We start from the raw sequence: 14,196 nt of genomic DNA on the forward strand, positions 1-14,196 counted from the left end.
AACAGTATTAGCCGCTACCTGAGTATATTGGACTGTAGTCTGTGTGTTTGGTGTGTTTAAACAAGCAACGTGCAACGAAACACTAGCTGATAGCGCCCTGGATACCAGAACACTCGGTGTTCCTCATTCCAGTGCTATCGGGCAGCATTTACATCCCACTTTCGCTGCAGTTAGCCTCTAATGCTAATGCTGCTGCACCCAGCCTTAGTGAAAACTCAGCCTCAGACAAAAAACTGGAAATTTAAGCTTACTATAAATAAACAGAAGTGCTTCACTTACTCAAATAAACAGCTTTTAGGAGAGAAATCTGTGTAGATTAACATTCAACACTTTTTGGACTTTTTTGAAAGAAGATACGAATTTGAGTTAGTAGCTCATTTCGAAGTAGGTATCCTTACTAGTGTCGCTTAATATGCATTATAAATGAAAATAGACCAGAAACACTCCAAAATTGTCTGAAAAATATGGTACACCCTCCAGCATTATCATTATATATTTCACAGTAATCAGACAACACTGCTTTGTTAATTTTTTCATTTTTCTAATTTTCTAGTTCTAGTTTAGACATAATGCTGCATTTGATGCAGGACAATAAATGTCGACTTGATCTGGCCCTCTTAAAGTGAAAGTGCCTCTTCTTTAAGTGTCTCCATGATTAAAAAACTAAGAACATAGCGGAATATTTACCAACAAGACTATCTGAAAAGATTAATATAACAGGGCTGTTTTTATGATGTGTTTTATAGTAGGTAAAAGCTGCTGGAATCTTTAGTGCTATTCAGCCTGGATTTGTTTATTATGGGAAGGTAGAGAAAAGCAATTTCACCACACATCTGCAGTGTTTATGACCGATTTGCAAGGGAACACAAATCTCAGTATAAATCGCTAAAAGATTTCTCAGAGCAGCTACCTGAATTAGGAGCTCCACGCAGAAACAATCCGCAATCCAGAGTTTTAGTAGCGTTTATTTCAGGAAGCTTAGGGGCTTGGATTTTGGCTTCAATTTTACACTCACTTGACTGTAATCCTACACACAATGCAAACTGATTATGGAACTGTTACTATAACCTGCTTGCAGGACTAATAACTCGAGGTTTAGAAATGAGTGGGATACATGTTCATAACACGCCACGCTGCACAAGAACTCGCCAGAAGCGCCGCTCCTCAGAGAGGTCCTTTACAGGTTATAACTATACTCACAGACACATTAGCTTACATTAAAGATGAGAAAATTACCCAGAAACACTGGTAATAATGACTGAAAATGTATAGTAACTCGTTCCATAATTAACACTTTGGACACTCTGCATCTTCACGATTACAAATGATAATTTACTGAAAAACAAACACATATAAAACTAATGGCATTATTTAAGCTAAAACTGAAAGATCGACTCCAGTTATGGAGAACGTTAGGATATCCCATTTCAAGACACTGAGTGATCAAATTAAAATATTAAAGTAAATTAATTGATTTTAAATAACTAATCATTTTAGCATAATCTTATAACATCCACATCCATCTCACCCCACCCACATCATCTCACTCCATATCACCCCCATCATCTCACCCCACCCACATCATCTCACCCCACATCACCCACATCCATCTCACTTCACTCCACCCCACATCATCTCACTCCACCCACATACATTTCACCCAACCCACATCATCTCACTCCACCCACATCATCTCACTCCACTCCACCCCACATCCATCTCACCCCACCCACATCATCTTACCCCACCCACATCATCTCACCCCACTCACATCATCTCACTCCATATCACCCACACCATCTCACCCCACCCACATCATCTCACTCCACATCACCCACATCCATCTCACTCCACATCACCCACATCCATCTCACTCCACATCACCCACATCCATCTCACCCCACCCACATACATCTCACCCTACCCCACCCACACCATCTCACCCAAACCACATCATCTCACCCAAACCAACCCACATCCATCTCACCCCACATCACCCACATACATCTCACCCTACCCACATCTGACTGACTGCATCTGGGCTACACAGTAAATCTTATTAGTTAAAATTAAAATTAAAATTTCACCAAACTAGTTCTTCAACCAAAGACAGAATGACCTGAAAATAAAAATAGCAATAATATAATAATAATATGGTCAAAAAAAGCTTATTAAGGATTCATTTGCCTGCCTGCTACAAATAAACCAGCAGGTAGTTTTGTGATGATTATTACTTTATGCTTAGAACATCTTAAACTTGACACCACTTAAGGGGTTTAAACTGTATCAGTTTTAAGCTGTTCTAGGTGTAAATATAAATAATCATGATATATTTACTGTAGTAATAATAATAATGCGGTATAACACATGTATGGTACCAGTTCTAAGCTGTTCTGTGTGTATAATAATCACTGAACAAATATATCCTTTATTATTAACCCTGATAACCCTGATACCATGCATGCATATAGTATATAACCTAACAGCTATGAACCAGCATTAATCAAGGTAGAAATACTGGAGCCCTCACAGACGTAACTCCTCCCACTGAGGAGAACATGCGTTCAGCACTAGCAGCACTGGCAGAACTACCACACAGCACTTTGATTCACACTCCAAACCTTGTGTCTAGGTCAAGGCTCTCCATTAAATATTAATGCGTCCCTGGGTCCACCTTTGCTTCATCAATACCTATTGACTGATATTGTAATGGCAATTTAGGCAGTGGTAATGATGGCTGCCTCTTGGATTCGTAATTTGCGGAAACGTGGATGTGTGTGTTGTGCAGGAATTGCTTGCCATTTCTCATTAGGAGGACAGTACAATGGGTTCCCTTTTCATTAACGTTCATGATAAAGAGCAGCAGAGGAGCTCGAGAAAGAGGAGAGAGAGAGAAAGAGAGAATGAGTGTAAAAAAGTGTGTGAGAGAGAGCGATAAGAGGAAGAAAGCAGACAGTGCAGATAGAAAAGAGAGGAGAGGAGAGAGAGAGAGAGAGAGAGAGAGAGAGGTGTGAAGAAGGAGAAGAAACCTGTTGGCCGGTTCTCGCTTTTTCCTGCATCACAGTCTCTGAGTCTTCAGCAGAACGTGAACGATTTCTCCGGCTCCCTCATTTCTTTGATGTGCTTCATTTAAAACTAGGGGGACTCAAGTGGCCCTTCCCATCTGCCAGCTTTAAGGCCACTTTCTCTCTCTCTCTCTCTGTCTTTTTTTTCTGTTTCTTTTTTTTGATTATTTTTCTTCCATTGGTCTGGGCTGATTTGTTTACCTTGTTAGCAGCCCTGCCTTCATTATTGACTCTGAAACCTTGGAAATCAAAGCGATGACTAAGGATGTCAAAAAAAAATGGGCGCACAAAGAAAGCGCTGCGCTGCGTTTCAAGAAAAGCCATTCATCTGAAACGCCTCGAAAATCAGACACGAGAGGCACATTTTACCATATACAAACGACACAAAAACAAACACCACATTATTTCCCTTCCCTAGCTGAAAAAAAAATGGCGGTTTAAACCACACAGGCAGTGGTGGAGGTGGAACAGCAGCCAAACCGTCTGCAAAAAAAACACAGAAGCAAGTCTGAGCTTAGCAAGAGCCGACCGGCAGGAAGTAATGCCTGTTACTTACGAGTCAGAGACACGCTGGCATTGGCTGTTCCCAACCTGTTGGTGGCCACACAGGTGTAGTTGCCGTAATGATCCTCCGTAATGTTGGAGACTGTGAGGACTGATCTGGAGCTGAGGTTCTTGATTTCGATGCCAGGTTTCCTGCTAAGCCTGGAAATACACCAAACAGAGACTCCACATTAGTACAATAGTATTGTAATACAGTATATTAATAGTAATACATATTACTAGGATAGTCTGATTTGTTGGTGGTATAATGCACAACCAGTTAAAATTATACACAGCGCATTATACACAACTTCTGAGGTGGACATTTTTGAGAAAATATGTGACAGATAAGTGTTAGATGATTTTAGACTTTACTCTATAAATTAGACTACAACTCAAAAACAGTGGTGTTGTACAGCTCTGGAAAAAGAAAAAGAGAGACCAATTCAGTTTCAGAATCAGTTTCTCAGATTTTGCTATTTATAGATATATGTTTGAGTGTAATGAACATTGTCGTTTTATTCTATAAACTACAGACACCATTTCTCCCAAATTCCAAATAAAAATATTGTTATTTAGAGCATTTATTTGCAGAAAATGAGCTTTCAGACCTCAAATAATGCAAATAAAACAAGTTCATATTCAGAAAGTTTTAAGAGTTCAGAAAGCAACAATTGGTGGAATAACCCTGTTTTTGTATTAGCATGTTCTCCTCCACCAGTCTTGCACACTGCTTTTGGATAACTTTATGCCACACCAGGTGCAAAAATTCGAACAGTTCAGTTTGGTTTGATGGCTTGTGATCATACACCTTCCTCTTGATTATATTCCAGAGGTTTCCAACTTTTCTCTCCAGAGCTGTATTTCAAAGTTTATTCACTAGGTGTTGAGGAACATAATTCAGCTCTTCTGGAATTGTTGATTCACCTTTACTGCTTTGTGGCAATTGAAGCAATACTATGCACTATGCTTAAGTAGAATTCACCCCATGTTATGAGTGAATATTACCTTAATTAAACAGTTTAGACACATTAAAATATAAGGTAATATCTACCTAACATTCTGTGTGGCCACAGTGCTGTAGGTCATAAGAGCAAGCAACCATTCACTGTACGTTTTATTACCAAACTAAAAAGAAAGTCTAAAGGTCTGGACCAAACAAAACCAATGTGAAAGCACTCTCAGGCGCAATCCTATTTCACCGCTTGGCCATACCATTAAGCCCTAGCGCTCTGTTATTTTGCGTGTGCACGACTAGGGGTAGGGTGTCCCGATTCTTGTTAGGAGTTCAAAGAATTTTTCAGAGGCACACTCAAAACTGAGGCCTATAAATATCACTGGCAAGATGGCGGCACAAGTGACCACAAATGTAAGTGCTTACCTTAATAAAAATTACGGTAACTACTATATTACTCTAGTTTTATGAGTAGTTTTTATATTTTATGGTCATTTTCTTCATCATAAGCATAAAAAGACCCTAGTTAATCCCAGTAGCTAGCTAGCTAACCTTCCACCTCAAATGGTGCAGCAGTCAGCTGAAGCTGCATGCAGCATTTAAGATGGCTCTTAAACATAAAATAAAACAAAAGCTGATTTTTATCTCCCCATCACAGAGGAATTAAGAAATAGGCAATAATGATTAACTGCTGCACCACCTGCCTTTTTTTCTGAAGACATTCGATGCCCTAAAGTTAACTAGTTAACCAGCAGATAGGTTGCTGAACTTTAGCGCTCCATTGTAATAATAAAGCAGCGTTATTTACTTACTGTTCATTGACAAATGGAAAACCATGGCAAAACCTTATATTAAAAGGTTGTCCCAATTCTTAGGGGGAGGATTTCACCCCTAACTCTGTTACACTAGAAACGAAGGGGGAGGGATACAAAAGAAATGGGACTGAGCCATAGTTTCAGTTTTACCAAGCTGTCTTTCATCAGATGGTGGGTTTCAATTTAACAATTCTGTTATAATTACATCCCTTGATCTTCTTCTCTCCTCAGTCCCTCTATTCTGTAGTAAGTGGTGTCACATTCTGACATTCTGCACTGTTTTTTTTTTTTTTTTGCTGTATCAAATCTTATTTTATGGTTATCCTCAAAAAAAAAAAAAAAAAAGTACACCCCGATCTGTTCAAATACACCAAAAACAGATGCTAAACATCATTAGAGCCATCTTCTCTATAGCCCGCATGCTAATGCTTACGATGATACTAATATGCAGCCGGGATGCTCGGCATGCAGACTCAATAATGAAGAACAACGAGGTCGTCTGTAGACAACGTACATGTCAGATGTTTTTATTGAATATTAGAATGTACCAATATCAGCAAGAAGCATTTGCATATTCCCATTTTCTTTTAAATATACTCCATTTAGTTAGAGGATCAAATTAGTCATCTGCAGCTGCCAGTCCTTTTTGGGGGTGGGCATAAGGCACACCTACTCAGAAGCAAGAGTAAAAAAAAACAACACGGATAAGAATGCCAATCACTCAGCTATTGGACACGGCTGTGAAAATGTCCTGATTGAAAGCGTACACTGCTCTGAACTAGACAACTAGTAATCCTTTCAGCAAGTCCAGCCAGTTCCCACCAGTGGAAATCAATCGAGTTTCCTAAAGTGTCACAGCCAATCAAGAATCACGGCATTTTGGCTCTTGGTACTTGAGCTGCGTGTTGGAAAGAACCAGTCGATACGATATGAGATGTGACACAGAGGATATGATTTGAAATATTAAAATATTTATATAACAATATTCTTTTAAATAATATATATATATATAATTCAATACGATAAGAATATATACGAATGTAAAAATTATGAGTTCCTCTGATTTTATACCAAATTGAAAACATCTAGAACATAATCAAGACGAAGATGGATGATCACAAGCCATTAAACCAAGCTGAACTGCTTGATTTTGTTTGCACCAGGAGTAAAGGCATAAAGTTATCCAAAAGCAGTGTGTAAGCCTGGTGGAGGAAAGCATGTCAAGATGCATGAAGACTGATTAAAAATCTGGTTATTACACCAAATATTGATTTCTGAGCTCTTAAAACTTTATTTGAGGTCTAAAAGAGTTTTGAGTCATTTCTCATTTTCTGCAAATAAATGCTCTAAATTAAATGCTCTAAATAACAATATTTTTATTTCAAATTTGGGAGAAATGTTGTCTGTAGTTTATAGAATAAAAGAACAAGGTTAATTGTACTCAAACATATACCTATAAATAGCAAAATCAGAGTAACTATTCAACTGTATATCCCCTATTACTAGGGATGCCACAACACAAAAAGGGTGAAGACTAGCACATGTTCATATTACAATTAATATGTAATATGAACAGCACTTCAATATAATTTTACTCTGTGACGGTAAGAACAGTCATTCAAAATCAGAAGGGGTGCACCAGCATTTTTATTTGGATTTTCATTACACTCATTTCAGATGATATTTATTTGATTTTTCTTCTCCAGGCTTCTCAAAGGTAATAACATTGCTGGAGCGTCTGCTTCTTTGCAGGCTAAATGAATGTCCTGATATGAAACACACAGGCTGAGGGGGGTGGGGTTAGCCCTGACGTGCACAGATGTGAACGCTCAGCATTCTAATGCTGTGCACGTGGCCTTCACCGCCTATAAAAAGCCATAAAATTGCTGTATAGATCAGGCAAAATGAAAATCAGTAGGTCGATTGCAGATCCCGGGTTACGAGGGAATCTCAGCTGACCTCAGTCCTGACTGATCCCATGCCTGCAACCCTGCTAACAGGTAAACAAGGAGCACAGATATGACCCAGTCTGTAATGATGTGAACATATACTCATATAGTATGCCACTGTATGCTGCAGTTGAAGAGTTCATCTATTTTTTTGTTTTCTTTTTTTGTTTTTATTTCTTTATTTAATGTATTTTCTGGAATTACGTAGTAACAACAAAAAAAAAAAGGCGTGTGTATGTCCTCCACAATGCCCTGATCTAAATCCAACTGTGATTTTAGGGTGACTTAGGATGAGCTGGAGCTTCACAGTGTCCAAGACAGCAAGTCATTGTGATGTATCAAGAGTATCCACGGTATCCAGGGTAATGTCAGCATACCACCAAGAAGGACCAACCACATACAACAGGATTAACTGTGGACGCTGTAAGAGGAAGCTGTCTGAAAGGGACGTTCGGGTGCTAACCCGGATTGTATTCAAAAAACATAAAACAACGGCTGCCCAAATCACGGCAGAATTCAATGTGCACCTCAGCTCTCCTGTTTCCACCATAACTGTCCATCGGGACAATAAATTACTGTGGCCTAAAACCAGGTGTTTCAGTTTCATTGTCCAACCCCTGTAGTCTTCAATATTACATTTACAATGTTAAAAATCATAAAAAAGAAGGAAAACACACAGAATGAGAAGATGAGAGATGTGCCCAAATGTTTGACTGATACTGTATATCATCCAAATTCGTAATCTCCAGTAACCAATCTCTTCAGGAGGTGGGGGCGAAAAGCACAACTACTCTATTGCACAAAAAGAACATGGATATATGAATGTCAATCACTCAGCTATTGGACATGGCTGTGAAAATGCTCTGATTGAAAGCGCACACTGCTCTGAACTAGACAGCGAGTAATCCTTCCAGACAGTCTTGCCTCAGTGGGAATCAACTGGGTTTCCCAGAGACTCTCAGCCAATAAAGAATCAGAGCTTTTTGACTGCTGTTACTCAGCCTGTGGATTTGTGCAAGGATCTGGTCATACTGTATTGTATTGTGGTAGACTAAGCTTCTGATAGTGGGTATTTAAATGTGAATAATCAAAAGAATCAGTGTTAGAAACACTTGGATTAGTTTTATTGGTGCCAATTCCAGTCCAATTTTTAAAGTGCTGGTGTTTAACTGTATTTTTAGGAAAGGGACAATAGTAATAATGGTGTAGTGTGATTTGGACCTGGCAGACTATGACAGATCTTTTTTTATTGTTGTTATAATATATCAGGGTAGTTTTGATGTTTTTTAAACTAGAATATTGTAATGTGCTAAATGACTGAGTTTAACTGAGAGTTTTAGTAGTGGAGGATACAAATGCTGTTTAGCTCCATATTCCACACTAAACAGCTTAAAAGGAGGCATCTACTTTCAGAACTCATCAGTAAGCGTTGTTTTGTTACATGATTAATTTGTGTTGTAAATGTTGACAGCACTATTAGAAACAGATGAAAAAGGCATTTGCCATATTTTACGAACCAAAAATTATTTAATTTATTTTCCCAAAAAATCGACAGGGCACCTTTTAATCCAGTGCGTTTTATGTATGAATTTTACCAGTCAGGTGTTAAGGAGCAGTAAAGCCACTCTTCTGAAGTACAGCTTTATACAGGAGTTTTAGTTTGGTTCTCCGGTAACCGCTATTTCCCCGTTCAGAGGGGAATATTGTCAGCCTGTAGGCTGCTCCTAACCCTGGTTAGCACTGCTGGAGCAGCATTAGCATTACTCACAAACTGCATTAGCTCTTTCGCCGTTTAGAGAGGAGTAGTCCCCGGCTGGTGGTGCGGTTAGCCGCTAATGCTAATGCTCAAGCCTAAGTGCTGGAGAAATTTGGTAATCTAAGCTTACTGTGAATAAATGGAAGCTCTTTAATCACCCAAATAAACAGTTTTCAGGAGAAAAATTTTGTGTAGATTAACATCAAGCGCTCGTTTGACTTTAAAATAAAGTTTTTTTTTATTACAGTTAACTTAGTTATCTACTCCACCACCATCACCCAGCGGCGAGACTTGCTGAATTAGAAGTTCCTTATAGTGTCTCTTAAAATGAGCCTTATAATCCAGTGCACTTTATGTATGAAAATAGACCAGAAAATAGACCAGAAAATAGACGTTCATTGATAGTGCGCCTTTTAATACAGTGCGCCTTATAGTGCTAAAAAATACAGTAAGTGGACAGTTTTCATGTCCATGTTTTTGTGCATGACTTTTTTTATATGTGTGTCATTCAGACATTTAAGACCTGGTATTAGTATGAAATATCCTTTGATGTTATATTGCTTATGCTTGTAGTGTGTGCCAGGCCTAAAACAGAATAGAAAAGGGTAGAAAGACCAGAATAAATAAGATATTTTGATACCTGTTCAAATTGATCGAAAATTAAGATTTTTTTCTATTTTTCTCCCCAATTTATAAGGCCACTGACCCAACCCAGTAATTAGGACTCCCCCTATCCTGACATAATGAAGCTAAAGGCCAACACAGCCTCCTCTGACACATGCAAACCAGCCTTGGGAGTGATGTGGGGAAAGAGCACTATCTACTCCATCAAACACCTACCCAACCACCCACCCAGTGAAAGCATTATCAATTGTACTCTCTCAGACTCCGGCTGCTGATGGCAAGCAGCATGACCGAGATTCGAACCGATGATCCTTGGCACAAACTGGCAGTGCCTTACTTCACTGGACCACTCAGATCCCCCCTTGTAATCATTTTTTCAGTGCACACACACACACACACATTTGAACGCTCAGCACTCTTAATGCAGTGCACGTGGCCTTGGCCGGCCGTAAAAAGCCGTAAAATTGCTGTATAGATCAGACAAAATGAAAATCAGTGGGTCGATTGCAGAGCCTGGGTTACGAGGGAATCTCAGCTGACCTCAGTCCTGACTGATCCCAGGCATGCATCCCTGCTAACAAGTTAAAATTCACGAGTACGCTTTAAATATGACCCAGTCTGCGGTGTCTGAAGTGTCTGAAGTCTGAATACATGGGTATATTATGCCGTGGTTGTGAGAACAGACCTCTCGAAAGCGCAGTTGTTGTGTTGTCATCGGCTTTGTACAAGGGTTACACGTCTGAAGCTAAGGTGAAACGTGCAGAGGGTGGAACTCCCCTGCCCTCGCAGCGCAGCAACTCCCTAAACACATTTGAATTGATGGACTATGTGTGTTCCTCTCCGAGCTGAGGAGATGCGCCTGACCTTATGTCCAGCAAATCTCTAAGCAGCTGTTGTTTGCTCTCCTACTGAGATTTGCTCAAATGTTAGCAAAAGGTTTTGCCGGGACGATCACGGCGAGAGGGAGTGGGATGCTTCTGGTCTTTAGCAACAAAACAACCACCCTAACACTAAAAAAAAGCACAGTGGCATTTGCAAAACAGAGGGTTATAACACAGAGCAGAACACTGCACTCCCATGTTAGTGCCTTTTAATTCCACACGACTTCAATATCACATTATTTTTTGTTGCTTAAATAAAAAAAAAATGGACTGAATGGCAAATATAGTGCCCATTTGGAACCAGTAAAAAAATGGAATTAAACAATCACAAATGGCAAATTTGTATATATTGAAAGTGCTTCAATTACATATAGCAATATCAGAAAAATTCACATTTTTATGCATATTGCATGGTTTAATCCTCAATACTATAATTTTGTCCATGTTCCCTGCATAATCTAAATCATAAGGCCATACATATCATAAAACAGAACATATTTTTGCAGGTTTAAATTTATTTTGCTATTTTTCCTCACCATTGTAAAAAATACCATAACATTTTTGAACTATAAGGCGCACTTAAAATCCTTTAATTTACCCAAAAATCATCAGTGCACCTTATGTATGAATTCTACCAGTCAGGTTGTAAAAAGCAGTAAAGCCACTCCTCTGAAGTACAGCGTTATACAGAAGTTTCAGTTTAGTTTCTCCAGCAGTATTAGCATTAGTCTCTAACCGTGCTAAGCCCGGCCTGTAGGCTGCTGCTAACCCTGGCTAGCACTACTGGATCAGTATAAGCATTAGCCATCAGAGGTGAGTATATTGGACTGTAGCCTGCACGTTTACCGTGTTAAAACAAGCTACGAGGGACGATAGCTTACCAGAATAAGTGTAGGGATCATAAGTGTAGCACTATCGGGCGACATTAGCTGCTAACTGCATCCAGACCTAGTGGTTGGCTGCTAATGCTGCTGCACCTATCCTTACTAGAAATTGAAAATCTAAGCTTACTCTAATAAGTGGAAGCGCTTTACTCACACAAATAAACTGTTTTCAGGAGATAAATCTGTGTAGATTAACATCTAGCGCTTGTTTGAGTTTAAAAGAATGAAAGAATTACAGTTTTGTTTATTGAAATTAGCTTAGCAAGACCTGCAAAATTAGAAGAAAAACATGGCGACAACCCTGGTAGCATAATGTGCCTTAGAATCTGGTGCACCTTATAGTGCGAAAAATACAGTAATTTAAGTATTTTTGTCAAAGAAAAAGCAATAACAAAACAATACTTTAAAATCCCAACAGACATACCAACAAAGCACAATATGACTTAAAGGACATTTAAACTTTAAATCTGCTGACATTCAGTGAATAAATGTGTAATGTGTTGTGTTCGGGCACTTTGAGACACAGAGACTGTGAGTACACTCTAAACAGGCTCTGAATCAACTTTGAACTGAATCTTCAGCCACTAAAACTAGTGGTTTGTTTGATTACAGTTTTTAATCAAATGACAACGTCAACTTTTATCAGAATTATTTCTGCAAGAATATATTGTCCAAAAAACGGATATAGTAAAAAACCTACTTTAAATCCTGTATGTTGTGTGTTGGGACCTCCATGAATCTCATATGTGCAAATAAGCGCCCATGGCATGGTCACCATTTCAACGTTTGGTACGACTGATTACTGAAAACCAGTCACCACCAACAAGATCTGCCAGATGTTTTGAAGATGCTCTTATCAAGTCACTCAGCCATGAAAATCTGGCTCCAGTTAAATCACTCCGATCCATATGCTTGCCCACTTTTAGCCTGTCCTGCCTTCAGCACATCAATTTTAAGAACTGACAGTCCACTTGCTGCCTAACACTGCATGTACAGTATATCCCATTTCTCCCGTTTCTGTAACAATCCTTTCTACTGTCAGTGTTTTTAATGTTATGACTGTCTGAACGGTGTGTTTTTTTTATACACTGCAGATTAAACACGACACTATTCATTACCATGCACATACTTAATGTGGTAGACTGCAAACTGAATGTGTGGGTAATCACGCAGAGGCTGTAATGATCCCATAGATATGGATTATATGTTCTGAAAGCAGGAAGGAGGGGGGGGAAAAATCCTGATGGTTTATGAAGAAAAACAAATGTAAAGTCTTAAATTAGGCAAACCCTAGAACCAATGCCAATGCCTCCTTAGCAATTTGAATGAATCGAGTGAAGCCTATAATTACAATTAGCACAGTGTGAACTGCTGATTCAGATCGTACTCAGAAAGAGTGGGTAAATGATGGGTAATGGGGTAATTTGGTTTTTAAATTCAAGAACCACCACTTGAGTCGACACTGATTGATGCAGGAACTGGAAATGCTCTTTACTGGTGGTGAGGTTATGCAAACATTTAATTAAAATGCAAGGTTAAGCCTTATAGTGTAAGATTTCTCAACAGCAGCTTTGTCCGATTCATAGCGTGACTCCTGCTTTCGGCTGAATGAAGGAAGCTATAAATAACGCTCGCTGAATTTCAGATGTGCGGGACGCAGAGAACATATAGAATGCACGTGCTCCCGACACTGAGAGCATGAAAACGGAATATGAATATTCATCCCAAAAGAAAAAAAAGTGCCTCGCTGCCATGCTCTCCCGCGGCAGTAAAGCAAGGCATGAAATGATCTGGATTCCCTGCTCACCCAGTCATGTGGCCTGAATATTTACAGGAATTTAGATTGTATCTCTGGCCCACTATCCTCAAAGGCGCACTTTACTCAACAGAGGAAGAGGCTGACATAAATCTTCATTGCAGCATGCAGCTCGAATCAAGGATGAGCAGACTTATAATGCATGATAATATACGATGAGTAAAAATATATCAAGTCCGTGCAGAAACAAAAAAAAAAAAAAAAGTGATAAAAGCCAGGCTTTTTATCATCCTGCCTTTGAGTCCTACCTCTTCTCTCCCTTGTACCACTCAAAGCTTGGATAGGGGATAGCAGACGCCTCGCACCTCAGCAGTGCTGGTAAACCAGGCCGGACCCCATGACTCTTCATCTCCTGAATGTGTGGAGGATCTGCAGAGAAACACAAACACAAAGCAGATTATCAGACTAACCAACAGATACAACAAGTGCTAAAATATCAGTATTATTTGTAAAAAAATGGTTGAAACTGAAATCGAACAAAACAAAACATTTAGATGAAAGCCAAATACTAAACCCTGAGCAGCTTTTATCTCAGTATTTTATTTAATTTTGCCACTTTTTACCCACATTTATTAAAAGAAAAGCATGTATTTGCCTTGTAGGCATACTGTATATTTACAGGGGTTGGACAATGGTGGAAACAGGAGAGTTGAGGTGCACACTGAATTCTGCCGTGATTTGGGCAGCTGTGGTTTTATGTTTTTTGGATACAATCCGGATTAGCACACGAACATCCCTTTCAGACAGCTTCCTCTTACAACGTCCACAGTTAATCCTGTTGGATGTGGTTCGTCCTTCTTGGTGGTATGCTGACATTACCCTGGATACCGTGGCTCTTGATACATCACGAAGACTTGCTGTCTTGGTCACAGATGCGCCAGCAAGACGTGCACTGACAATTTGTCCTC

At 39.3% G+C, this 14,196-nt stretch overlaps 1 protein-coding gene across 3 annotated transcripts in view; it reads right to left on the reverse strand.

The window, feature by feature from the left end:
- The window catches only part of negr1 (neuronal growth regulator 1), a 264,347-nt gene that overhangs the window by 83,512 nt on the left and 166,639 nt on the right, over nt 1–14,196 (reverse strand). For all 3 annotated transcript variants that reach the window (XM_049479098.1, XM_015605766.3, XM_007249079.4), the window contains exons 5-6: nt 13,537–13,657; nt 3,622–3,770 (exon numbers count right to left, since the gene is read on the reverse strand). In XM_049479098.1, the coding sequence (XP_049335055.1) occupies nt 3,622–3,770; nt 13,537–13,657 (270 nt within the window). The remainder of the gene's footprint in view (nt 1–3,621; nt 3,771–13,536; nt 13,658–14,196) is intronic.

Source organism: Astyanax mexicanus, chromosome 5, assembly GCF_023375975.1.
Source record: "Astyanax mexicanus isolate ESR-SI-001 chromosome 5, AstMex3_surface, whole genome shotgun sequence".
Classification (NCBI taxonomy): Eukaryota; Metazoa; Chordata; class Actinopteri; order Characiformes; family Acestrorhamphidae; genus Astyanax; species Astyanax mexicanus.